Below are 25,638 nucleotides of genomic sequence, written 5' to 3' on the forward strand. Positions count from 1 at the left end.
AAAACCATTGTGAATATCGTGACATGCATTTGGCTGCTGCTGTTTCCAGGCAGCACTGGGACTTGAACCACGGGACATCTTAGAGCAGTGTTTCCAGAGCTATGTGCTGTCTAAAGTAACTTTACAACAATGTGCATTATACAGTACAAGAGTTATTAATATTTCATAATTCTTCATTTGAAACTGAAAGCTTGGTGCCATGGATTATTATCTTAATTATTATATTGCAATAAATATGCATTGAAGTATATACATGTTCTTTGTTGATAAATTACTGTTGAAGGTGTTTTAACCAGGGCCTCCAGTTGGCTAAACTTGTGATTTACACTGAAATCCACAATAAAATGTCGATCATCCAGAATAATTGAGATTTGAAATATTATTTGGATTAATTTATTTATAACAGAGACAAAAACAGAATTTAAGTGAAAATGGTCAGCCTAATTTACTGCATGGTGTACTGGATTGAAGTACTATCCCAGCCCAAAACAAGCATATAAATAGTTTATTTGGTAGCACAGAACTTACAGTATTGCTGGAGAAAAAGAGAAATGTGGTTAGAGCCTTTCATCTTACACTTATCAGGACAGAAGCAAGAATGCCAAATTTCAAAGGGAACAATATATATTGAATGAGAAAAGAGGTGCTGATTGACATGTTGACTTTGGTCAAGGTGTTGCATTGTAAATGCACCAGTGAGCTGTTGCTTCTATGCTTTTGTATATTCAAAAAGATGCAATTTTTGGATATATTCCTCTTGATTCAAATGACTGGTCCCTTCATATGAATGTATGTTGCTCAAGCAAACATAAGACTGTGGCACTGCAAGCCATTTTAAATTGGTTGTCATGTATTTCTTAGCATACTCAGGATTTCCAACAAATACTGCCCAATCGTTGAGCCGCATTTAATGTTAGACATTAAGTTCTGAGTTTTGCAAGCATGGGTTAGTTGAATATGATCAGTACTCTGCCTGTTGCAATCAGCTGAAGGGATGTGCTGTTTTGTACAATACAGTGGTTATTGAGATGCAAGACCTATGTGCCTGGCATCGCACCAGCGCTGAAATTTACGATTGAAGGTTGGATTGCAGTAGACAGAAGTAGAGAACGCATGAGAGCTATTTCTCAACTAACAAGTTGAGGAAAGTGAGCTTGTTAGACTGTTCCATTTTAGAGGAGAATATCTGTGTTGGGCTCATCAGCAATATCGAATGGCATGTCCCTTCAGCTGTTCACACGTCTGATGCTGGGTGTGATTCTGTGATTGGACAGCACCTGCTGAAAAATCCGACTGTGCTAAAGAGTACATTGACAATCAGTTTAAGGTTATTAGCCATGCAATGTATTCATTGCAAGGACCTGCCCTCTGCAGGCGGAAGGAATATATCCAGACATTGCCCCTTTTTCAAAGAAACAAAGTAAGGGGACCATAAGATGTAGGAGCAGATATAGGCCATTTGGCTCATCAAGATGTAGGCTATTTGGCCCATCAAATCTGCTCCACCATTCAATCAGATCATGACTGATCCAATATAATCATTCTCAACTCTACTCTCCCATTTCATCCCCCTACCCCTTGATTCCCTTACTGCCACTTGCTAACCAATCCGCACCCTTTTTCTTTTGCAATATGAATTGTTGCTCCCTTTGAAATTTGTCGTTCTTGCAGCTAGCCTGATGAATGCAAGATGAAATGCTTTGACAGAGTGTCTCTTTTTTTTCCAGCAATACTCAAGCATGTAAATCTTGTGTTTAGCTAATTTTTTTCCAGTGATCGTTAAAGAAACTTTAACTTTCTTTAAAGTTACCCATCTGCAATTTGAACTAATTACTTTTTTTTAAGATTGGAAGGGTGGTAGAATGGAAAATCCAAGAATCAGACTGGTGCACACTGGACTGTTTTCCCAGATTTTAGAGTAAGTTCAATAGGGATTATATTGGAGCCAAAGAGCAGAAAGTGGAATTGTTGTGGGTAGAGATTAGGAACAGCAAAGGGAGGAAGACGCTGGTGGGTGTCATCTATAGGCCCCCGAATAATGATCTGGAGGTGGGGCGGGCTGTTAACGCGCAAATAAGTGCAGCGTGCAGGAATGGGACGGCCGTAATTATGGGGGATTTCAATCTGCATATTGATTGGTCGACCCATGTTGGACGCGGTGGGCTCGAGGAGGAGTTCTTGGAATGCTGCCGGGATAGTTTCCTTGAACAGTGTGTGTTGGAGCCGACGAGGGAGCGAGCTATCTTGGATCTGGTGTTATGTAATGAGGCGGGTAGAATTAGGGACCTTGCGGTGAAGGATCCTCTTGGGGAGAGTGATCATTGTATGGTGGAGTTTCTGGTGCAGATGGAGGAGGAGAAAGTGGGTTCCCGGACACGCGTCCTTTGTTTGAACAGAGGGGAGTACGGTAGGATGAGAGAAGAATTGGCGAATGTGGACTGGGGGAGCGCGTTGGAAGGTAGGTCTGCTGAGGAGCAGTGGAGGATCTTCAAGGAGATCTTTCTTGGTGCTCAGCAGAAATTTATTCCGATGGTCAAAAAGGACCGTAGGAGGAGAGGTAATAAGCCGTGGATAACGAAGGAGGTGAAGGAAAGTGTTAAACTAAAAGCGGAGGCATTTAGAGTAGCTAAGAGTAGTGGGCGAGAAGAGGATTGGGAGAGGTTTAAATGTCAACAAAGATTGACAAAGAATTTGATAAAGAAGGGTAGGAGAAACTATGAAGCTGGGCTAGCGCTTAATATAAAAAAGGATAGCAAGAGTTTTTATAAATATATAAAAAGGAAGAGGCTGGCTAGGGTGAATGTTCGACCCTTAGAGGATGAGAAGGGGGACTTAGTGGTAGGGGATGGGGATATGGCTGAGGTCTTGAATAACTTTTTTGTCTCAGTCTTCACGGAGGAGGACGTGAATAATTTGCCGGGTGTTAGCGATGGAAAGGTGGTAGGACTGGAGGGTCTCAGTGACATTACTGTTACTAGAGAGGCGGTGCTCGACAGATTGGAAGGGGCTGATTGTGGACAAGTCCCCAGGACCAGATGGAATGCATTCGAGGGTTCTGAAAGAAATGGCGGAGGTGATAGTGGATGCCTTGGTGGTTATTTTCCAGACATCGCTGGATTCCAGGGAAGTGCCGGAAGATTGGAAGAATGAGGGGAGATCTCATTGAGATGTATAAGATGATGAATGGGATGGATAGGATAGAGGTGGAGAGACTCTTCCCGCTCAGAAAGGATAATAGGACTAGGGGGCACAGCCTCAAGATAAAGGGGGGGGGGCGGTTTAGAACGGAGTTGAGGAGGAACTTCTTCACTCAAAGGGTGGTGAATCTCTGGAATTCTCTGCCCGTTGAAGTGGTGGAGGCTACCTCGCTAAATATTTTTAAGACGTGGGTTGATAGGTTTTTGATAAGCGAGGGGATTAAGGGTTATGGGGAGAGGGCGGGAATGTGGAACTGAGCCACGACAGATCAGCCATGATCTTATTGAATGGCGGGGCAGGCTCGAAGGGCTAGATGGCCTACTCCTGCTCCTATTTCTTATGTTCTTATGTAAAACAGCTAATGTTACGCCGTTGTTTAAGAAGGGTGCCAGGCAAAAGGCAGGGAATTATAGGCCGGTTAGTTTAACGTCTGTTGTAGGTAAAATGTTAGAATCCGTCATCAAGGAGGAAATAGCGAGGCATCTTGAGGGGAATTGCTTGATAGAGCAGACGCAGCACGGTTTCGTTAAAGGGAAGTCGTGTCTGACAAATTTACTGGAGTTCTATGAGGATGTGTCTAGGGCGGTGGATAGAGGAGAGCCGGTGGATGTGGTCTTTCTTGATTTTCAGAAGGCGTTTGACAAGGTACCTCACGAGGTTATTGCAGAAGGTCAGGGAACATGGAGTTGGGGGTAGGGTGTTAGCGTGGATAGAGGATTGGTTGTCAAATAGGAGGCAGAGAGTGGGGGTCAATGGGTGCTATTCGGATTGGCGGTTGGTGACTAGTGGAGTGCCCCAGGGGTCGGTGCTGGGGCCTCAGCTATTTACCATTTTATATAGATGATCTGGAGGAGGGAACCGAGTGTATGGTGTCGAAATTTGCTGATGACACCAAGATTGGTGGAACGGCAATTTGCGCAGAGGGTGTGGAGAGTCTGCAGAAGGATCTAGATAGGCTGGGCGAATGGGCCAGGAACTGGCAAATGGAATTTAATGTTGGCAAGTGCAAGGTGGTCCACTTTGGTAGGAATAATGGTAGGAAGGATTATTACTTACGTGGAGAAAATCTGCAGCAGGCCACAGTGCAGAGGGACCTCGGGGTCCTTGTGCGTGAGTCGCAAAAACCCAGCCTGCAGGTGCAGCAGGTGGTCAGGAAGGCAAATGGGATGCTAGCCTTCATAGCGAGGGGGATTGAATATAAAAGTAGGGAGGTCTTGCTGCAGATGTATAGGGCACTGGTGAGGCCGCAGCTGGAGTACTGTGTGCAGTTTTGGTCACCGTACTTACGCAAGGATATTTTGGCCTTGGAGGGAGTGCAGAGGAGGTTTACTAGGCTGATGCCGGAGTTGAGGGGGTTGAGCTATGAGGAGAGGCTGAATAAACTAGGCTTGTACTCGTTAGAGTTTAGAAGAATGAGGGGAGATCTCATTGAGACGTATAAGATGATGAATGGGATGGATAGGATAGAGGTGGAGAGGCTCTTCCCGCTCAGAAAGGATAGTAGGACTAGGGGGCACAGCCTCAAGATAAAGGGGGGCCGGTTTAGAACGGAGTTGAGGAAGAACTTCTTCACTCAAAGGGTGGTGAATCTCTGGAATTCTCTGCCCGTTGAAGTGGTGGAGGCTACCTCGCTAAATATTTTTAAGATGCGGGTTGATGGGTTTTTGATAAGAGAGGGGATTAAGGGTTATGGGGAGAGGGCGGGAAAGTGGAACTGAGCCACGACAGATCAGCCATGATCTTATTGAATGGCGGGGCAGGCTCGAAGGGCTAGATGGCCTACTCCTGCTCCTATTTCTTATGTTATGTTATGTTAATGTCCCATAAATAGCAGGTGCATCATACTTCTGAAAAGATATTACTAATATCAAGGAGGAGAACATGATGCCCCTCAGCATCCAGAATCAGCATGTTTGTAGGTCCGTGAGTAGCTGTTGGAGAAGGAAACAAACTCCAATTTTAATTGTATGGGCTGACTTCTGTATTTCTTAAATGAAACAGGGCCACTGGTCAATCTCAGGGCTGTGTTCCTTGTTCTGCTGACCATTAACATTGAAATGCGATAACATGTGCCTGAGCAATTGAAGAGAAACCCTTAGCTGTATTCTTTGTGTGAATAGTGTGTTAAGTCATATTTGTAAACTATGTTAACGGCATGTAGCAGCAGAACATAATTTTAACAATATTGACACACAGCACTTTAGCCTTGTTGACGCCTTGGGTTTAATATTACACTCCTAAAACATGAATACTGGAATCTAAATGGGCTCAAATTTGACACTTCTGTTTCTGGCCATATTCCACAAAGGATGCTATTTACAGTTTTTATTTACTGAGATGTTTATTTATATTAGATAGCAGCTTTCAACATTATCATTTATAATTTTGGCTATAAGTGTTCATAAGTACTATTTATAACACATTCACAAGATGACCGCAGCTGATTTCAATGGTTTGAACAGGAAAAAGCTGGCCAAAAGGGTTTATAAAGTGAGTGATAGCCAACCTAGTGAAATGTGAAGTGGCCAAAATCTGAAACTTAGTTGATCTCTGGTGATCTGCTCAGTTAAGTACGATTTTTATCCATTAGTTTAAGAGTGGATGATGGTGATTTGGTTGCATCCAACTGTCTGGAGAAAATTGGATCTTTGATAAGCGCCCTGTTATCAGAGGGGGCTAGTTTCTCATTTACATTTAGATGAGTATTGATTATTTATTTACTCAACTGAAGTGGGATTCTTTTCCAATCTTAACTGAATTGTCTGTGTTGTCAGTTGAAAGAGAGATAAAGCTCCTGACACCACCACAAGATAACAACACTTTGTGGTGAAGATAGAAGTTGGAAGGACCTTTTTCTGTTGTTGACTGAAAGTGAAAGTTTAAAAATTAGAATTGATTGGTTGTGTTTCCAAATGTTTTCAGAATTTTCTTTAGTGAAGTCTTTAAAATATAACCTTTGTGTTTTCCCTACGTGGAGAGTCGACATCCAGACAGAAGGTACAAAACTGGTTCAAGCAGCAGCATATCCCATTTTGTAATCAATATGTTGAATATGAGTGCTGCCGGAAAAGATGCTTTATGTGCAATAAAGGGAAAAGGAAAGAAGGATAGGTTTTTAGTTGCTTCGCAGCTCTACCTATGTGCCTTTATTATGTTAAATGTGTCCGGTAATCATATATAACCATAACCAGTAATGTTTGTTCTGTTTCAAGCAGGACCTTTGCAGTAATTTAGAGATGAGCAATTTCCAAAGGGCAGGCATTGCTTCAGCCAGTGTGAATTTTTTTTCATTTTCTGCAAACACACTGTTGGTTTCATGATGTAGCATGTTTATGCATGCACAGGTTTTTTTTTACAATTGCAATAATGTGCCTGCTGTCTCATATGGTAAAACCCCCAGTTGACATGTAATATCTTAAAGTGTCTTACAGATTATGATCTGTCACTTTTCAGAATTTATATTGATTTACAAAGACAGCTTGTGTTACTGTACCCATCAAAGATTAAAGCAGCATTGTTACACTACACATAAATAGGGCACAGTTGGTCATATTTGGGTAATTTAGTGATTAAACAATGGTGGATTATATCAATATAAAATATTTTGGGTTTAATCCTTTAAAAATATACTGAAATTTAAGAAGAATACTCCTAATAGAAATACTTTGTGATCATGTTACAAAATTGTTTGGAAATGCTGTGTGACTAACTGAATAAGCAAATTTGAAGACTCTTGTTCATGTTTGTCTTAGATGTGGGGAGTTATTATGGGTAAGACACCATCATTTAGAAATAGGTCAATTTCCTGTAGGCAAATAACAGAAAACAATCAATAGAACTTACCTAAATAAATGACACCTGGGAAATGGCAGTTTAAATCCATTTGACTTTCGAGAACTAGTACAGAAAAGTTTGCTGACATTTAAAAAAAACATTTTCCATTGGATTGTAAAAATCAGAAGTGTCATATGGTAAAGAGCATGTGTTGAGGATTTAAAAATTAATATCCCTTTCTTGAATTTCTATTTTGAGGTGATATTTATGCTAATATTAATGTGCTGTGGTTGAAACATGTTTTCCAGTTCTAGCACCATTATCAGTGTCAATAGGAGAGAGAGTAGCTACAGAATGAAGCTTTCTTCACAATACCCCAACAATGCACTTCAATCTCAGCTGTAGAACAATCACCGATTTCTACGCTACTTTTGTCTTTCTACTTCTCATTCTGGCATTTTTGTAGCTTATGAGTGAGATTGCTCGTTACTGTGCCACTGTAGTTAGTGCTGACTAAAACAATGTTGAAATTGGGAAACTGATTTTGCTTTTGTGGAAGCAGAGACTGGTCATTTTCACATTGCCTGGTATATACTAGGTTCTAATTCAAGTGCCAAGAGGGAAAATACAACTATTGTTATCAACTGCACCACTTACACACACACACACACACACACACACACACACACACACACACACACACACACACACACAATCTGTTACAATCAAAGCTTTCTAACAGGTTAAAAGTTTTAATGTTTTCTAATTGATGCTTCCTATTTGCTTATCTAAAGTCCAGCAGTGTCCTTAACTAATGATTATCTACTTCTATTTTAGTTGAAGGATCCTCTTTTCAATAGATTAATAATCAGGGACCGTAATTATCATATGTAATTATAATACGAAAGTACTGTATGTAAAAAGTGTTTTAATGATACTTAAAGGAAAACAGATATTTCTTTGAATTTAAATATTAGTGTTTAATTGAAGAAGATAAATTCATCTGGTGCCCATAACCCACGTTAATAACTGTGGGTTTACCTCTGACAATCTTCATGCTGCTGTCCACATTTGCTCTCAACACTCCTCCATCTGTGCTCCCTTCACAGGTGAGGCAGCTATCTCATATTACATTGCACACGTGACAGCTGCACTCAGCTTCCACCTCCGAGGTCACCAAGCCTGCCTCATTTGGCACTTTAGGATTAGTTTGCAGACCCCAAGGAAGTCTCTGTAGACCCAATTTTAGAGCCACTGTTCTAAGGCTAGCTGACAGCCTTATACAGAACGCTATGTGGCAACCTCATTACTCCATGTGAGTGTCAGACTGCAGCAGGGTATGTGCCGTTACTGCAGTACTTGGAACTTTACATGTCCATTACAACCAAATGCTCATATCTTAATTCGCAAAAATTGATTGTATTGCTAGATTGTAATCCTAATTGTACTTAATTTTCACAAGACACAGAAGGCTCCTTTGGTGAGTTGGTCAGCTCAGGTATTAAACAGCTGAGCCATTCGGGCTGCCAGCCAAGACACTGGGCTAAATATCTGGTCTGTGTTCAGCCAATTGATCAGTGATAGAAACTCAAGAATGTGCTGTTGTATTTCAAATTAGAGAAGAGAAAAACCCGTCAGCATCGTATCTCTGAACACTATCCATTACCCCACTGCTATAAAAGCAGATGTGCAGCCATTTCTATGTTCCCTGAAACCCATTGCCTAAGTTCATATGTGGCTACTACTAAAGGACAACTGACATATGGAACCATATCCTAGCAAGAATTCAACACCTGGAGAAGGAGAAAGTTCATGCAAAACGAATAATTAATTTTATGGGAACAAAATAAAATTTTAAATTTGAGCCTGGTATGTACTTGTTAAAGATGATTGTACAATACATGAGTAAATAAATAGCTATTAAATTCAACACGAAAATAGATAGGTCAATAAATTGGAGGAAGAAGAGAACAAGAATTTTGATTAGAATTGTAACATCCAATAAACATGTAGTCAGAATCTACTTTTACATTTACAGTCGGAACAATAGGAGAAAGATTCCAAATAAGTTTGCATTAATTTGGTATCTGTAGACTACTGTAAGTTACTGAATAACATAGGAAAAAAGCCAATTTGTGCGGACATTTCCTGTTTCGTTAAAGTTAGTGACAGAGAAATTTAGATTTTTTAGGTCTTGATCAGAAATTAAAAACTGGTTTCAGTAAAAAGATGCTTGATGTAATCAGCCAATAGAACTTTCTGCATTAGGATTGGAACAAGAGTCTTAGCCCTCGTTTTTAATTGTTTCAACTATGTTTTCTGCACAATTAGCATGGAAGTTTCTCATTCACATAATTTGCTGGCCTTTTTTTTCGTTCCAGGGCATCAGTATCGGCTTGAGAAGCAAAATGAACCTAACGTAGCTGTAGATTTAGATCGTACCTTAGAAAGTCAGAGCACTTTGGAATTCTGTCTGGTCAGAGAGTACAGTAAGTTTGAACTTTTGACTTTTGAATAAATATGACAGCAAAACACTGATTAGAAATATACATGTTTGAAATGTTTGTCGAATGTCTGTTTTAATTCCAACTATAAAGGTTTGGGATAGGTACATAATGTACTTTTTAAAGTCTGCTAATTTAAAAAGCAGTATACAGATGTCAGGATTTGATAACTATCATTGATATAAAAATATTAAATGTCTCTTTGCAACTACTGTGATTGCCAAAGGAGCACATTCCTTGATAGTCCTTTACAAAAATGGAAAATTTGAAGAAAATGTTGGCAGATCCTGACTCTGCACTCTATCTCTTCTGTTTCAATATGATGTCAGGACAAATCTGGTATCAGCGACTTCAGTTCTGAAACAACCTGCTTCCACTGGGTTAATTCTAAAATCCTCTGTCAAAATTCCTACGTTAACCATTGCAGAGGCAGAATTGCATTTATAACTTGCAATCGGATTAATTTACTTGAAAATAGCTAACACTCTACATTGAGCTGGAAAATGGTGATGAGAGAGTGGGGGGACATGTAATTGATTTGGGACAAATGTGCAACAGATTTGCATTTTGAACAGTAACACATGTTAAGTGAGAGATCTTGCCGTCAGTAGACCTTTTAAAATCTAAGCAATGCAAAGAATTATGATTAACCTTGACAGTGGTTTTGTTTCTCTTGTGTTTCAATCACTAAGTGCTGTTACTTTATTGGAACAACTGGTGAAGAGAAATTATTGAGCATGCCACTGTGAGGGAACTGAATTAATGCATGAAATGCAAGATTGAAAAAGCCTTCTTTGTATCAACTTCATTCAGTTATTTTAAGCCACTCATTTCAAGTCATTCTCTTTTCCTACATTCATCCATCCTCATCCCAAACCAATTCCTCCAGTGCAACTTACAGTCCTTGCCATTGTAATACAAATACAATGCTAAAAACCAGTAGGTGGTGATATTTGAATTCAATAAAAATCTGGAATTAAAAGTCTAATGAGGACCATGAAACCATTGTCAATTGTTGTAAAAACCCATCTGATTCATTAATGTCCTTTACGGAAGGAAATCTGCCATCCTTATCTGGTCTGGCCTACATGTGACTCCAGAACCACTGCAGTGTGGTTGATTCTGAAATGGCATAGCAAACCATTCAGTTCAAGGGTAATTAAGGATGGGCAATAAATGTTGGCCCAGCCAGCAACGCCCACATCCCCTCAATGAATAAGGAAATAAATGTAAATGCAAGTTTAATTTCCCACAGCTATGCAAAAAGATAACAGATTGAGCAAAGCTATAAATTTCATGAGTTGTTGCTTGCCTGATGATTAAATTGTACATATTATTTAATTTATTGCATGTTTCTCAAACAATCAAAAAACACTTTAAAAACAACTCAATTATTGATACATCCGCGAAATACATGTTTATGATGTTATAGGGTGCGCACAGAAATGTATGCAATCCACAGCCTGTTCAAACCTGTTCAGTATGGACTCGGAGAGCTGTGCATCTGTGCTGAAATTGTCACTGGTGCAAGTCTGTGCTGGCATACTCTTGACATCGCCCGCAATGTGAATTATTTGGTCTCAGTTGGAGATACCTAGGTTGCCAAACGCAAGTCAAAACTCTTCCATCAAAGGAAGGAAGTGGAAATTTTGGTGGAAAATTTAAGGGTATTACTCATCCTGTTCAATTTCTGCTACACTCCCACTACATTTTGTCTTAAATTTACAATTTTACATGTCTCTTCTGATAATAAACTGATATAGACTGGCTTTAGTTAACAAGAATAAGAAACTTCCAGCAACAAGGTTAGATGAGTTAGGTTGTGCTTGGCAAATCACTTCAATTTATTTGAGTGTATTGCAGATGGATAAGCACCATGACTAATATATTTGACATTCAGAAAGCTTTCTTGTACATTCCACGTGAAAGGCTTCCATTGAAATTGAAAATCAGTTAAATTTATGGAATACTATAGGCTGAACAAGTAGATAAAGTCAGAGTACTCCTCAGAAATGTGACACCAAAATGGAGGGAGAGAAAAGCTACAAGACAGTTCTCTAAAGGACAGTGCTTGGGGCACCACTGTTTCTCATCTACTTCAATTAATTTGGGGCTGGACTTGAAGTTTTGATTGTTCCTGGACTCAGAGTGCAAACTTCAGTTGGTTCTGCCAGTTTTATCCTGACAGTTAGCCTAAAACGTTAGCAGGCATAAACACTTCTAACTCCGCTGTAACTAGCTAAAAACCCAAACCCAGCATCCCACAGGACACCCTGCACGCAGATGACATCCACAGGGGGCCTACCCACAACCCAGCCCAATCCGAAACCCCCATTTCCCCCCTCCCATCACCCCATTCTTGGTCAGTGCCATCCCTCCCCTCAGTCCTGCACGCCCCATCGGTCCTACTTGCCCCATTCCCTCGGTCCACACTCTGCCCTGCCCTGCCCTTCCCCCAGTTCACACAGCCCCGCCCTCTCCCCTCAGTCCACTTCATCCCGCCCCTCCCCTCGGTCTGCCCTTGGCCAAGCCCCTCCCGTCAGCCTGCCCTATGGCCTGCCCCTCCCCCAGGTCTGGCCTGGCCCAACCCGCCATCTCATCCAAATCATTAATACAAATGACGACAGAAGCCAGAGGTAGTTGTAGAGAGACCTGTGACCACGGTGTGCCTCAAGGATCAGTGCTGGGACTACTGTTATTTGTCATTTATATTAATGATTTGGATGAGAATATAGGGGGCATGATTAGTAAGTTTGCAGATGAGAGAGATTGCCAAGCTTGGTGGCATGATGACAGTGAGGAAGGTTATCTCCAATTGCAGCAGGATCTTGATCAATTGGACCAGTGGGCTGATGATGGCGGATGGAGTTTAATTTAGACAAATGCGAGGTGCTAGATTGAACTAGGGCAGGACTTACTCAGTTAATGGTAGGGCATTGGGGAGAATTACAGAACAAAGAGGTCTAGGGTATGTGTTCATAGCTCTTTGAAAGTGGAGTCATAGGTGGACAGAATGGTGAAGAAGGCATTCAGCATGTTTGGTTTCATCAGTCAGAACATTGAATACAGGAGTTGGGACATCTTGTTGAAGTTGTACAAAACATGGGTAAGGCCACACTTGGAATACTGTGTGCAATTCTGGTCACCCTATTACAGAAAGGATATTATTAAACTAGATTTACTAGAATGCTATTGGGACTTGATGGATTGAATTATAAGGAAAGGTTGAATAGACTGGAACTTTTTTCTCTGAAGCGTAGGAGGCTGAGGGGTGACCTTATAGAGGTCTATAAAATAATGAGGGGCATAGACAGGGTAGATAATCAATATCTTTTCCCAAAGGTAGGGGAATCTAAAACTAGAGGGCATAGGTTTAAGGTGAGAGGGAAGAGATACAAAAGTGTCCAGAGGGGCAATTCTTTTCATACAGAAGGTGGTGAGCGTCTGGAACAAGTTGCCAGAGGTGGTAGTAGTAGAGGCGGATACAATTTTATCTTTTAAAAAAACATTTAGATAGTTACATGGGTATGATGGGTATAGAGGGATATGGGCCAAATGTGGGCAATTGGGATTAGTTTAGGGATTTTAAGAAAACAGGGTGTCGTGAACAAGTTGGGCCGAAAGGCCTGTTTCCATGCAGTAAACCTTTATGACTCTAAGTACTGCAGGATCCTATTTGGCTGAAAAAGCTACCACTATTAGACTTTAACTGGTAGCTGCACTGTACATGTACCCTATTTCTTTGTCAGTTTCTAACAAAATTTAGTTATTGGTATTCAAAGTAAATTAGTGTTAATTTATTAAAATTGGTCATAAGAATTCAAATCAAAATTGAAGGCATGGAAGCTCAATTCACAGGTTAAATTTAGTTGGGGAGTTGGTGTAGACAATTTGTTTAATTACAGGTAATAGCTGTGTATCATTATAGTAATTCAATTACAGTAATATAACTGAATTATTGTGTGGGCGGCATTCTTGCTTATTTATTAAATTGTTTATAAAGTTCAAACTCATGGCTTGCATTTTAAAAAGCAAATTTTAATAAAATCTGTCATCTAGATGTTTGGAAGTACAGACTGGGATCAGTTATTGGCACACATGCCACACATGTAAGTGTGCTACCAAACATTTAACATGAGTTGTCTAATAGGTGATGGGTCGCCTTTATGTAGCATGGGGATTAGAATGTGAATTCAGTGAAATATTACTTGAAGTTAATCACTGTAAAAAAAAATGTGAATTATTGGTTTGACGTGCCTCTAAAAAAGCTGCCTATTTGTGCTATTTTTGTGTGTTCTATAATGTAACAGAACTGTAGATCAGACGTAAATATGGTTGACACAAAAGTTAGGATGGAGTGGCAAAATTTAAATTAGTCTTTGCTGCCAAAGTTAAGTTCCTTTCCAAAGGATTCTTCATTACAAGACACATCTAAATGAAATGGAGAATTAATTGAAAGCCAGTTTCCACTCAGAATAGGAGAGCATACATCTTCAAGTTTTAATTTGCGTTCAGAATAGAACTTAAATAAAGTGGATCACCATTATTTATACAACACATCATCAGATGATTGAACCACATTCCTGCTCCAGCTTACAAATTCTCAATCTGTCAGAATCTTTGTTTCTTTTTTTTTATCAGTGTACTTCCCTGAATTTTCTCCTCCCATTTCTTCTGAGTTCCACATACACTGGCTGGCATTTTCCAGCCATTCACGCTGGCGGGATCTTCTTATCCCACCAACGGTGCAACACTGCAGTGTATTTCCTGGTGGGGATTGATGCTTTCAACCCCATTGACAACAGTGGGACCAGAAGATCAATGGTGGGTTGTGTCTACCAGTGTGAAACATGTAGTGACTTGCGCGAAAAATCCCACCACCATCTTTTGTGCTTTTCTCCCCAATTTCTGATATGTTGATGTCATTGTTTCCTGATTTGCCTGGACTTCTTGTGCACTCCTCAATGTTCACAGTGTCCTCTCTTGGCACTTTATTTTGTTTTCTCAATTCAAGAAATTCTGAGTTTCTAAACCAAAGGTTCAGTTCAGAAAAAGTACTTTCTTTGCTAATGTTAGGGAAAGGCTTTTCCCTTATTTTCTTTCCCAGACCATTTGGCAACTAAAGTTGACAGCTGAACTCTGTTCTTAAACTTCTCCATGTTGCTTTCCAAAGGCCATTCCAAGGACAGCCTGATGATTAACATCTCTGCTTTTGTTTTTTTTAATGCTTCCCCACAATGTAGCTGATATGGAAGAGAGAAAAGTTGAAGATAAAACTTGTAAATATATGGGACAACACGGCTCTTTATCTTTGCATTGTTTAAAGCTGGTTTTAAATTCAATTCTCTGTACATGTGCAACAACTACACTGTAAACTGGCATAATTATTTCAAATCTATGAAGCTAAGTATAAATTTAACACTAATTTGCTTTTAGAAGTAATGCTGAATGCTCACATGGTATTTGCTTATGAAAGGGAGGGTACAGAGCAACTTCAACTTCACTCAACAATAATCTTCATGTGCAAAGGCAAACTTAGTTGAACAAAGCAAAATCATAGAACAGAAATTATATAGTTGTTAAAGGTTTTCCTGCCGTGTAAGAATACTTTTTAGACGGTCAGTAATAAATAACTATCTGCTCTTTTGTTCCTGCATTAAAGAACTCGCTAGTGCTGAAAACAGAGGTATAAATATGTCAACTTTCCACAATCAAACTATGAAAAAGAAACATAGGATCTGATAAAGATGAGTGCAGCATGGCAGTGCTACACTGTAGTCAATAGTATTGGTAATGAAACGTAAACTGGTGATTTATACATCTAAGTGTTTAAGAAAAGATTGCATCTTCTGTAATGGAGGATAGTGGTTCTTTTTAATTTGTTTAATCAGTTTTTTCAAGGTTATAGAGAGACTCCATGCAGTATGAAATAGAAATGGTCCAATATATCAATGTGTACAGTCAGGATCTTGATTGGTCAGCTAAGAGGTCACTTTCGAGGGCAAAATGATCTTGTTGTGGTTCATCAGTTTAAAAGCAGCAGTCTCAACCCGAACAGGGCATCTACAGGGCTGTACGATCTTATTTAAGATAATTTTGAGTAAGAATCTTTTTGTGTATTACAGTGAAATCCAGTTGAAGTGATCAATTTTGATAGCCTCTGATACCCATGTATGCACTGTAACTGAATGAAAACCAAATCCAAAGATGACAGTTCTATAATGTTTATCAGAGCAACTGTCATCGAAGAATGGCCAGCTGGCAAGACTGTTAATCAATTACATAGTGTTGGTAGCCAAAAGACCTGTATCCTATTGTTTCATGAGTCTAGCGCACACTAATCACAAATTATCTTTCATTTGTTCATGCCATATGAACATCAGTGGAAGGCCAGGATTTGTCAATCACAAATTGGCCTCGAAAAGATAGTGATGAGCTGCCTTCTTGAATGCAACTGAATGCCTTGCTAGGTCACTTCAGAGAGCAGCCAAGAAAATCAGCCATGTTCCTGTTGGTTTGGAGTTATATGTAGAGTAGACCAAATAAAGAGGGAAGACTTCATTCCCACGAAGGGATTAGTGAATCAGGTAGGTTTTCACAAGCATCCAGTCATTTCATGGTCACCATTCTAGATACCATACTTCAAATTCTTCCCAAGCTGCTATTGTGAAATTTAAGCTTGTATCTCTGGATCATTTATCTAGATCTATGGATTGATAGTCCAGTAATATAACCATTATGACTTACCTGATGAGTACAGCCAATTGAACACGTGCAGCTTTGGTCTAACTTTGGGAAATGTGATTTGATTCTTTATTTCTGCTGTTTTAACATGCACCATCAAGAAATCTTAATCTTTAAATATATTTGATCTGATTTGATTGAATTTATTATTGTCACATATACAGTGAAAAGTATTGTTTCTAGCGCAGTATGCAGAAAAGAATGCTGTACATAGGGAAGGAAAATAGCATTATGGCCATAGCTACAACGCAGAGAAAGATCAATTTAATGCAAGGTAGGTCCATTCAAAAGTCTGATGGCAGCAGGGAAGAAACTGTTTTTGAATCGGTTGCTGCATGATCTCAGATTTCTGAAAATGAAAGAGAGTATGGCCAGGGTCACGGGATCCTTGATTATGCTAGCTGCTTTTCTGAGGCAACAGGAAGTGTAGACAGTGTCAATGGATGGGATGCTGGTTTGAGTGATGCGCTGAGCTTCGTTCATGACCCTTTGTAGTTTCTTGCGGTCTTGGACAGAGCAGGAGCCATTCCAAACTGTGATACAATCAGAAAGAATGCTTTCTATGGTGCATCTGCAGATGGTAGTGAGAATTGTAGTGGATATGCCAAATTTCCTTTGTCTCCTGAGAAAGGAGAAGCTTGGTGGGCTTTCTTAACTATAACGTCTGCATGGAGGGTCCAGGACAGGTTGTTGGTGATCTGGACATCTAAAAGCTTGAAGGTCTCAACCATTTCAACTTCACCTTCGATGTAGATAGGGGTATGTCCTCTACTACGCTTCCTGAAGGTGATGACTATCTCCTTCATTTTGTTGACATTAAGGGAGAGATTATTATCATCACATCACTTCACCAGACTCTCTGTCTTTCCTGTACTGTGTCTTGTCATTGTTTGAAATCTAACCCACAACGATGACAAGACACAGTACAGGAAAGACATAGTGAGTCTGGTGAAGTGATGTGATGATAATAATCTCTCCCTTAATGTCAACAAAATGAAGGAGATAGTCATCACCTTCAGGAAGCGTAGTAGAGGACATGCCCCCATCTACATCAAAGGTGAAGTTGAAATGGTTGAGACCTTCAAGCTTTTAGATGTCCAGATCACCAACAACCTGTCCTGGACCCTCCATGCAGACGTTATAGTTAAGAAAGCCCACCAAGCTTCTCCTTTCTCAGGAGACAAAGGAAATTTGGCATACCCACTACAATTCTCACTACCATCTGCAGATGCACCATAGAAAGCATTCTTTCTGATTGTATCACAGTTTGGAATGGCTCCTGCTCTGTCCAAGACCGCAAGAAACTACAAAGGGTCATGAACGAAGCCCAGCGCATCACGCAAACCAGCATCCCATCCATTGACACTGTCTACACTTCCTGTTGCCTCAGAAAAGCAGCTAGCATAATCAAGGATCCCGTGACCCTGGCCATACTCTTTTTCATCTACAGATTTGCTGATGACATCACCGTTGTGGGTTAGATTTCAAACAGTGATGTCATCAGCAAACTTGAAAATCGAGTGGGAGGGGAATTTGGCCACATAATCATAGGTATATAAGGAGTATAATACGGAGCTGAGGACACAGCCTTAGACACCGGTGTTGAGGATGATCGTGGAGGAGGTGTTGTTGCCTATCCTTACTATCTGCGGTCTGTGGGTTAGAAAGTCTACGATATCCAGTTGCAGAGAGAGGAGCCGAGGCCCAGACTGTGAAGTTTGGAGATGAGTGTCTAGGAATAATGATGTTGATGGCTGAACTGTAGTCTATGACTGGGAGTCTGACATAGTTTACTTTGTTATCTAGGTGTTCCAGGATTGAGCAGGTCAGGGAGATGGCATCTGCTGTGGACCTGTTGTGATGATAGGTGAACTGTAGTGGATCCAGGCAGTCTGGTAGGCAGGAATTGATTTGTGCCATGATTAACCTTTCGAAACACTTCATCTTGATGGATATCAGAGTCACTGGGTGATATTGAGGCACGCTGCCTGGCTTTTGTTTGTACTAGGATGATGGCCATCTTCTTGAATCAGGTAGGGACCTCAGATTGGTGTAAAAACTGCTTCCAAGAAATTTTCGACCTAGCATTGAAGCTGTGAATAATGCATCTTAGCAGAGAGTTTCTATTTTCTTCCTTAGTCATGAACAAGTCATCCTTCAAATGGAGAAAAATTGCAACCAGCAAATTTGTAATCAGTGTTGTACTGGTAATTCTGCTCCTGTGTTCTTTCTTCAAACCAGAAGTTTAGCCACCTGAAGAAACACAGGGCAGACTGTTGAACTTATAGTTCCAGATCAATCACTTCAACCATGTACGATTGAGGGGAGGGATGTTGTCCCAGAAATTGATATCAGCTCAGGATGATTCCACCCTCAGTCAACCTTCCCCAGGGCCGGATTAAAGGAGAGCAGGTTGATCACTTTGGATCTGTTGGTAAGTAATTAAGAAGTGACTGAGGTAGTTAAGCAAATTTTTTTAAATTTACCATTGAATCCTGAATTTCCCAAGCATGTTTCCAACCTGTCAGGAACTCCCCAAGGCAAATGCAATGGTCAAGAGCTTCAGCAAATCTGGCAAACTGTGAAGACTTGATCAGTTACACTGAAGAGCTCTAACTATGGTCATTGAGACTGCTGTTAAAGTACTTTTCCCAAGAGCGCTTGGAGTCCCTTCACCTAACTAGCATTTCATTCTCTTCAGCTCTACTTCCCTGTTGCTGACCTTCATGACAGCATAGCAACGCCTTATGTAGCTCCACCATCCACTTCTGCTGATGTTCAAGAGCAAAGGCCACACTGACAGCAGTAGCAGAACTAGCTGCCTTTTCTCAATCACATACCCCTCCACAAGGAAAATGGAATGGACAATGTGATCCAGCTCACAGGAGGTGAGATTACCAACATGGGGTCAGTTTCCTCACCATGTGTGAATACCATTGGCTCAGAAGACTGCAGCTGTTGCTGCAGGTCTTGCTGATAGCTGCAGTGTCCTGGAACAAGAGCTTCCCAAAGGACAAGGTGGGTGTGCGTTTTCAGTGGCTGACAAAACCTTTGCAGCGCTTCTTCCCATTCCTGTGAATATTGCAGCTTGAAAAATCCTAGTGCTTGTGAAGTTTTTTGAAACTTGGCCAGCTCCCTTCAAGTAGAAAGCCTTTCCCTTCCCTTGGTTCGGGAGCCTAGAGGTGAGCTGTGAATTGGTTTGCTCTAGTAAAGGGCAACTATGAAGCCAGCACAATAAGAATTAGGTTCCACATCTTTAAGGGAAAATTGACAAGGTTCAGCCCTTAGTTTCCGGTTGGCAGAACCTGTAGAATGCCAACATGTTTAGAATCTTGCTGATATTGAATCTTCTAATGACCTCAGCAAAAATTTCTGGTTTATCATCCAACTCAGCTAATGTTGTTGGTTCTATGAATCTGAAATGATGAAAACCATATCTGTGAAGAGGAAGTAGAAACTCTCACTTCATTCACCAGCTTTCAATTATCTTTCATTGCACAGCTGTAATGCCTTTAAATTGATTGCGTATATCGCAGTGCTCCTCACTGAATCTCCATCCTAGGTTTGGTGGACCTTTATAGTTTACCTAATTTTTTTAATATGCGTTCCTAGGATGTAAATGTTGCTGACAAGGCCAGCATTTTTTGCCCATCCCTAATTGTTCTTTGACAACCTGGTGTTGAGTCACCTTCTTGAAGCGCTTCACACTATGTGGTGTAGATACGTCCACAATGCTGTGTGGAAGGGAGTTCCAGGATTTTAATCCAATGACAGTAAAAGGATGGCGATTTAATGCCGAGTCATGAAGGTGTGTAGACTGGGGTCAAACTTTCAGAAGGTGATATTCCCATGTGTCTGATGCCCTTGACCTTCTTGGTGATAGAATGGGCCTGGACAACTTAATTTGCTAGATTCTTTTCTTCCAGTGAGAACTTGGGCAATTACTGAGAGAAGTGGAAAAAGTTTATCCATTTGCTCCAGCCTCTCGAAGTCTAATCAGATTTCCATTCCCAACAGCAATATAAGATGCCCTTTGTACCTGCTAGTTCATGGTTCCTCTGTGGTATTAAACCTACAGACTAATATGATGAATTATTTGTACTTGGAAAAGCCCTGATTCTTCACAACAAAAACCAAACAAATATTATAAAGGAGAAAGGTGTTATATAGATATCAATATATCCTATTGATCTGTCCTGGACATCTGTTGGATAAGAATTATATCGCATGCAGGCTACTGGATCAAATTTGTTCTCAAGCAAGTAGTAAAATAAGTGCAGCAGTACCTGCAAACTTTCAGGTCATCAGTTTCCTTTTCAGTTTGGACTTTTAAAGATTCATTGCTCAATGATTGGAGGTGGCTATGGCCATCGGAGGTAATGTCTAGAGACATCAATACGGGCTGTAGCCCAAACGGTCTAATTTGCATGCTTGACTGAGAATTTTGGATTTTGTATTCAACCTGTCAGTGAAATTATTACTATTTGTTTTCTCAGAAAATATTTTTCTTTTTGACTGACCATTCTGGTAATTTTGGGGGACCCATTCTGATGCATGCTTCTTGAGATCAGCCCAGTGTGGTCCCTTTTTTCATGGTGCATTTGGCCATGGACACCTTCTTCAGAGTGGATTCCTCCTCCTCCCATTTTCACAGCACTTATTTTTTTACCAACACTAAATCCCCTCACAGCAGCTTAGTTTTTCTGATGAGTTAGCAAGCACTGACCTTTAGCTTAGAACCAACTTCATACTTCATTCTCTATGCCAGAGGACCCATTTTTGTTTATCGTTTACCACACACAATCTGCTCTGTCTCTGTGTGGGCATATTTTAAATTCCTGTACATCATCTTTTCAGGCTTGTATTGTCTATTCAATCCCACATGTTAAAGTTGAGTAAAACATGCATTTTGAAGCTAAAAAATAGAGGCTGACTCCTGATGCAATTATAGCATTTGTTAGCGGAACAGGAGGGTCAACTTATAAACTGAGTATAGGCCTAAACATGATTTTTGGCTAACAAATTGAGGTCCTCTTACACGCTGGGTTGACTTGTATACCACTATCTACTGTCATTTTTTCATTCTTGGGATGTTTGTTATTGCTCATCTATAATTGCCATTGAGGAGGTGGTAATGAGCAGCCTTCGTGAATTGCTTCATTCCATACGTCCACCACGCTATGAGAGAGGCATTTCCAGGATTTTGACCTAATGAAGGAACAGCAATATATTGACAAGTCAGGATGGTGTGGAGACGAACTTGCAAAGCGGTGTTCCCATGCAGCTGCTGCCTTTGTTTTTCAAGCTAGTAGAGGTTGTGGGTTTGGAAAGTGTTGTCAAAAGAAACCTTGGTGAATTACTGTAATATATTTTGTTGTTGATACACACCACTGAAACTGTGCATTGATGGAAGGAGCGAATGTTGAAGGTGATGGATAGGGTGCCAATCAGTTGTGTTGCTTCGTCTTGGATTGTGTCAAGCTTCTTCAGTATTGTTGTAGCTGCACTCATCCAGGCAAGTGAAGAGTATTTCATCAAACTCCTAATTTATGCATCATAGTGGTAAATATTGGGAGAGGAGTTTCAAATTATTTATAGCTATAGGAACAGTTGGCGTACTAGGTGGGAACGCTGGACTCCTGGATGATGCAGCAGTAAGCTGCACTTCATTGTTCATGCAGTTTCATCTATTCATAAGTATCCCCAGATCACTAAAGCTCAGTTGGAATTGTGTGTGTCCTTTTAACAAAAGATGTGCAGAGTTGGTAAACTGAAACTGATGTTTGATCAGTTTCAATGGATGTATTGAGAAATTAGAGTAACTCTTGGCCATTACAGAAAGCTGTTATTCGAGCAGTTGGATTTTCTGACTTCTCCTCCTTCAGGAGTGCAGTGTGATTCCCATTGTGTGGAAACAAAATGCACACTCATCTTCATGTATTATCTCATTACAGCCTTCATCCAAACATGGACAGATGAGGTGAGAGTGACTGACCTTGACATCAAGGCAACGTTTAACTGTGTCTGACTTTCAGGAGACTTAACAAAACTGGAGTCAGTGGGAATCCGGGGGAAACACTCCACGTCACAGTACAAAGAAAGATGCTTGTGGTTGTTGGAGGTCAGTCATCTCAGTCATGTAACGATACTGCAAATGTTCCTCAGGGTAGTGTCCTAGGCCCACCCATATTTGGCTGTTTCATCAGTGATCTTCCTTCCATCAAAAGGTCAGAAGTGGGAATGTTTGCTGAATGTTCAGCACCATTCATGACTCACCAGAGTCATGAATGCAGTCCTACATGCAGCAAGACCAGGGCAATATTCAGGTTTGGACTGATAAATGACAAGTAACTTCCGCCACATTTGCCAGGCAATGACCATCTTCAATAAGGGAGAATCTAACCATCTCCCCTTGACATTCAGTGGCATTATCATTACTGAAGCCCCCAACATCCCAGGGGTTACTAGTGATTAGAACATGAACTAGATCAGTCATCTAAATATTGTAGCTACGAGAACAGGTCAGATACCAGATATTCTGTGTGAATGACAAAGCTGTCCACCATATGCAAAAGGCACAAGTAAAGAGTGTGATGGAATACTCTCCACTTGCCTGAATGAGTGAGGCTTCAGCAACACTCAAGAAGTTCAACACTATCTAGGATAAAGCAGCCTGCTTGATTGGCACCCCATTGATGCAAGAAGCATCTGATGTTTGCTACTTAAATCGCATTTTCATATGGTTCCCAGTTCAGGGCAATCAACCCCTGGAAATGTGTACTTCGCTAGCAATTGCTGTGCAAACCTTAATAGGGGACATTAGGGCATGGGGCTATTGCCCTCTCCCACCCCCGCCCTTCTAGTTACAGTGCCCTGGAGATTAGAAGCTACAGCCCAGTATTGCATGCTGGTCCAACCACATGATTTGCTTGGAACCACTATGAGGAACTCTCTGGAACCAGAAGGATATCAAATATCTATTGTTGTAGTCATAACTTCTTGTTAAGACTTTAAAGAAGCTGGTAATTCATTTTATTTTCCAACCTCTAAGTTATGCAAGTCCTGTAGCTTGCCAAGCAATATGCCGACAGTGTATACAACACTCAGAGTAACCTCCCGCGTCTAGAAGCCAATAGAACTGTTCAAACTTTCAGGTGCATTTTCCGCAGAAAACCTTTGTATTGGAGTGTGGGAGTAGGAGAGGCAAAAAGATAGAAATGCGATATATCAATTGCAACTTATCAGCCAGGTTCAACGGTCTGTTGAAAGATTTATGTTTGTAAATACTGGTGCTCTATAAGACTATTGATTTCTTAAAAATGGATAGTATTAGAATCTTTCATTTAGCTTTCAACAGCAATAAGAACTAACACTGATGTAGGACCTTTAATGTGAGAAAACATAAAAACATAAGAAATAGGAGCAGGAGTAGGCCATCTAGCCCTTCGAGCCTGCCCCACCATTCAATAAGATCATGGCTGATCTGAACTGGATCAGTTCCACTTTCCCGCTTTCTCCCCATAACCCTTAATTCCCTTGTCTGTCAAAAACCTATCTACCCATGACTTAAATATATTTAGCAAGGTAGCCTCCACCACTTCAACGGGCAGAGAATTCCAGAGATTCACCACCCTTTGAGTGAAGAAGTTCCTCCTCAACTCCATTCTAAACTGCACCCCCCCCCCCCCCCCCCCCCCCCCCAAAATATTGAGGCTGTGCCCTCTAGTCCTGCTGCCCTTTCTGAGCAGGAAGAATCTCTCTACCTCTACCCTATCCATCCCTTTCATTATCTTATACGTCTCTATAAGATTCCCCCCTCATCCTTCTAAACTCCAATGAGTACAGATCCAGTCTATTTAGTCTCTCTTCGTAGTCTAACCCCCTCATCTCCGGTATCAGCCTAGTGAACCTCCTCTGCACTCCCTCCAAGGCCAAAATATCCTTGCGCGTGCGGCGACCAAAACTGCACACAGTACTCCAGCTGCGGCCTCACCAGTACAGTTGAAGCAAGACCTCCCTGCTTTTGTATTCTATCCCCCTCGCTATAAAGGCCAGCTGCAGACTGGGTTTTTGCGACTCATGCACAAGGATCCCCAGGTCCCTCTGCACTGTAGCATGCTGCAGCTTTTCGCCTTTTAAGTAGTAATCCCTCCCACTATTATTTCTGCCAAAGTGGATAACCTCACACTTGCTAACATTGTACTCCATCTGCCAGGTCCTCGCCCACTCGCTCAACCTATCCAGATCCCTCTGCAGACTTCCCACACCTTGCGCACAATTTGCTTTTCCACTCACCTTCATGTCATCAGCAAATTTTGTTACCCTACACTCAGCCCCCTCCTCCAGATCATCTATATAAATGGTAAATAGCTGAGGCCCCAGCACGGATCCGTGCAGCACTCCACTAGTCACCAACCGCCAATCAGAATAGCACCCATTGATACCAACTCTCTGCTTCCTATTAGACAACCAATCCTCTATCCACGCTAACACCTTACCCCCAACTCCATGCCCCCTAACCTTCTGAAGCAACCTTTTGTGCGGCACCTTATCAAACATCTTTTGAAAATCGAGAAACACCACATCCACCAGTTCCCCTCTGTCTACCGCACTAGTCACATCCTCATAGAAATCCAATAAATTCATCAAACACGACTTCCCCTTAACGAATCCGTGCTGTGTCTGCTCTATCAAACCATTCTTTTCTAGGTGCCTTGCTATTTCTTCTTTGATGACGGATTCAAGCATTTTTCCAACAACAGACGTTAAACTAACCGGCCTATAATTCCCTGCCTTTTGCCTGCTACCTTTTTTAAACAGCAGCGTAACATTAGCCGTTTTCCAATCTTCCGGCACTTCCCTGGAATCCAGTGAAGTTTGGTAAATAATCTCTAAGGCATCTACTATCACCTCTGCCACTTCCTTCAGAACCCTGGGATGCATTCAGTCCGGTCCTGGGGACTTGTCCACCATCAGTCCCGTTAGTCTATCAAGCACTACCTCTCTAGTGACAGTAATCCCATTCAGGCCCTCAACTCCTACCATCCTTCTATCTTTAATATCCGGCAAACTATTCGCGTCCTCCTCTGTGAAGACCGAGGCAAAAAATTTATTTAAGGGCACCGCCATTTCATCATCTCCCACCACTGAATCCCCCCTCTCATCCTCTAAGGGTCCGACATTCACTCTAGCCAGCTTCCTCCTCTTTATATATTTGTAAAAACTCTTACTGTCCTTTTTTATATTTAAGTGTTAGTTTAGCTTCATAGTCTATCCTTCCTTTCTTTATCAATTTCTTAGTCATTATTTGTTGATTTTTAAACCTCTCCCAATCTTCTACTCGCCCACTACTTTTAGCCACTCTATACACATCAGCTTTTAATTTAATACTCTCCTTTATTTCCTTCGATAACCATGG

General features: G+C 41.0%; 1 protein-coding gene across 4 annotated transcripts in view; it reads left to right on the plus strand.

Annotated features, from left to right (window-relative positions):
* mapkap1 (MAPK associated protein 1) overlaps window positions 1–25,638 on the plus strand; it is a 282,802-nt gene that overhangs the window by 206,299 nt on the left and 50,865 nt on the right. For 3 of the 4 annotated variants that reach the window (XM_080212198.1, XM_080212200.1, XM_080212201.1), the window contains one exon: window positions 9,354–9,461. The exons of the other annotated variant lie outside the window; for it this stretch is intronic. In XM_080212198.1, coding sequence (XP_080068324.1) covers window positions 9,354–9,461 — 108 coding nt within the window. The remainder of the gene's footprint in view (window positions 1–9,353; window positions 9,462–25,638) is intronic. 4 annotated transcript variants of the gene reach the window in all.

Source organism: Carcharhinus amblyrhynchos, chromosome 25 (genome assembly GCF_965287045.1).
Source record: "Carcharhinus amblyrhynchos chromosome 25, sCarAmb.v2.hapA, whole genome shotgun sequence".
NCBI classification, from domain to species: Eukaryota; Metazoa; Chordata; class Chondrichthyes; order Carcharhiniformes; family Carcharhinidae; genus Carcharhinus; species Carcharhinus amblyrhynchos.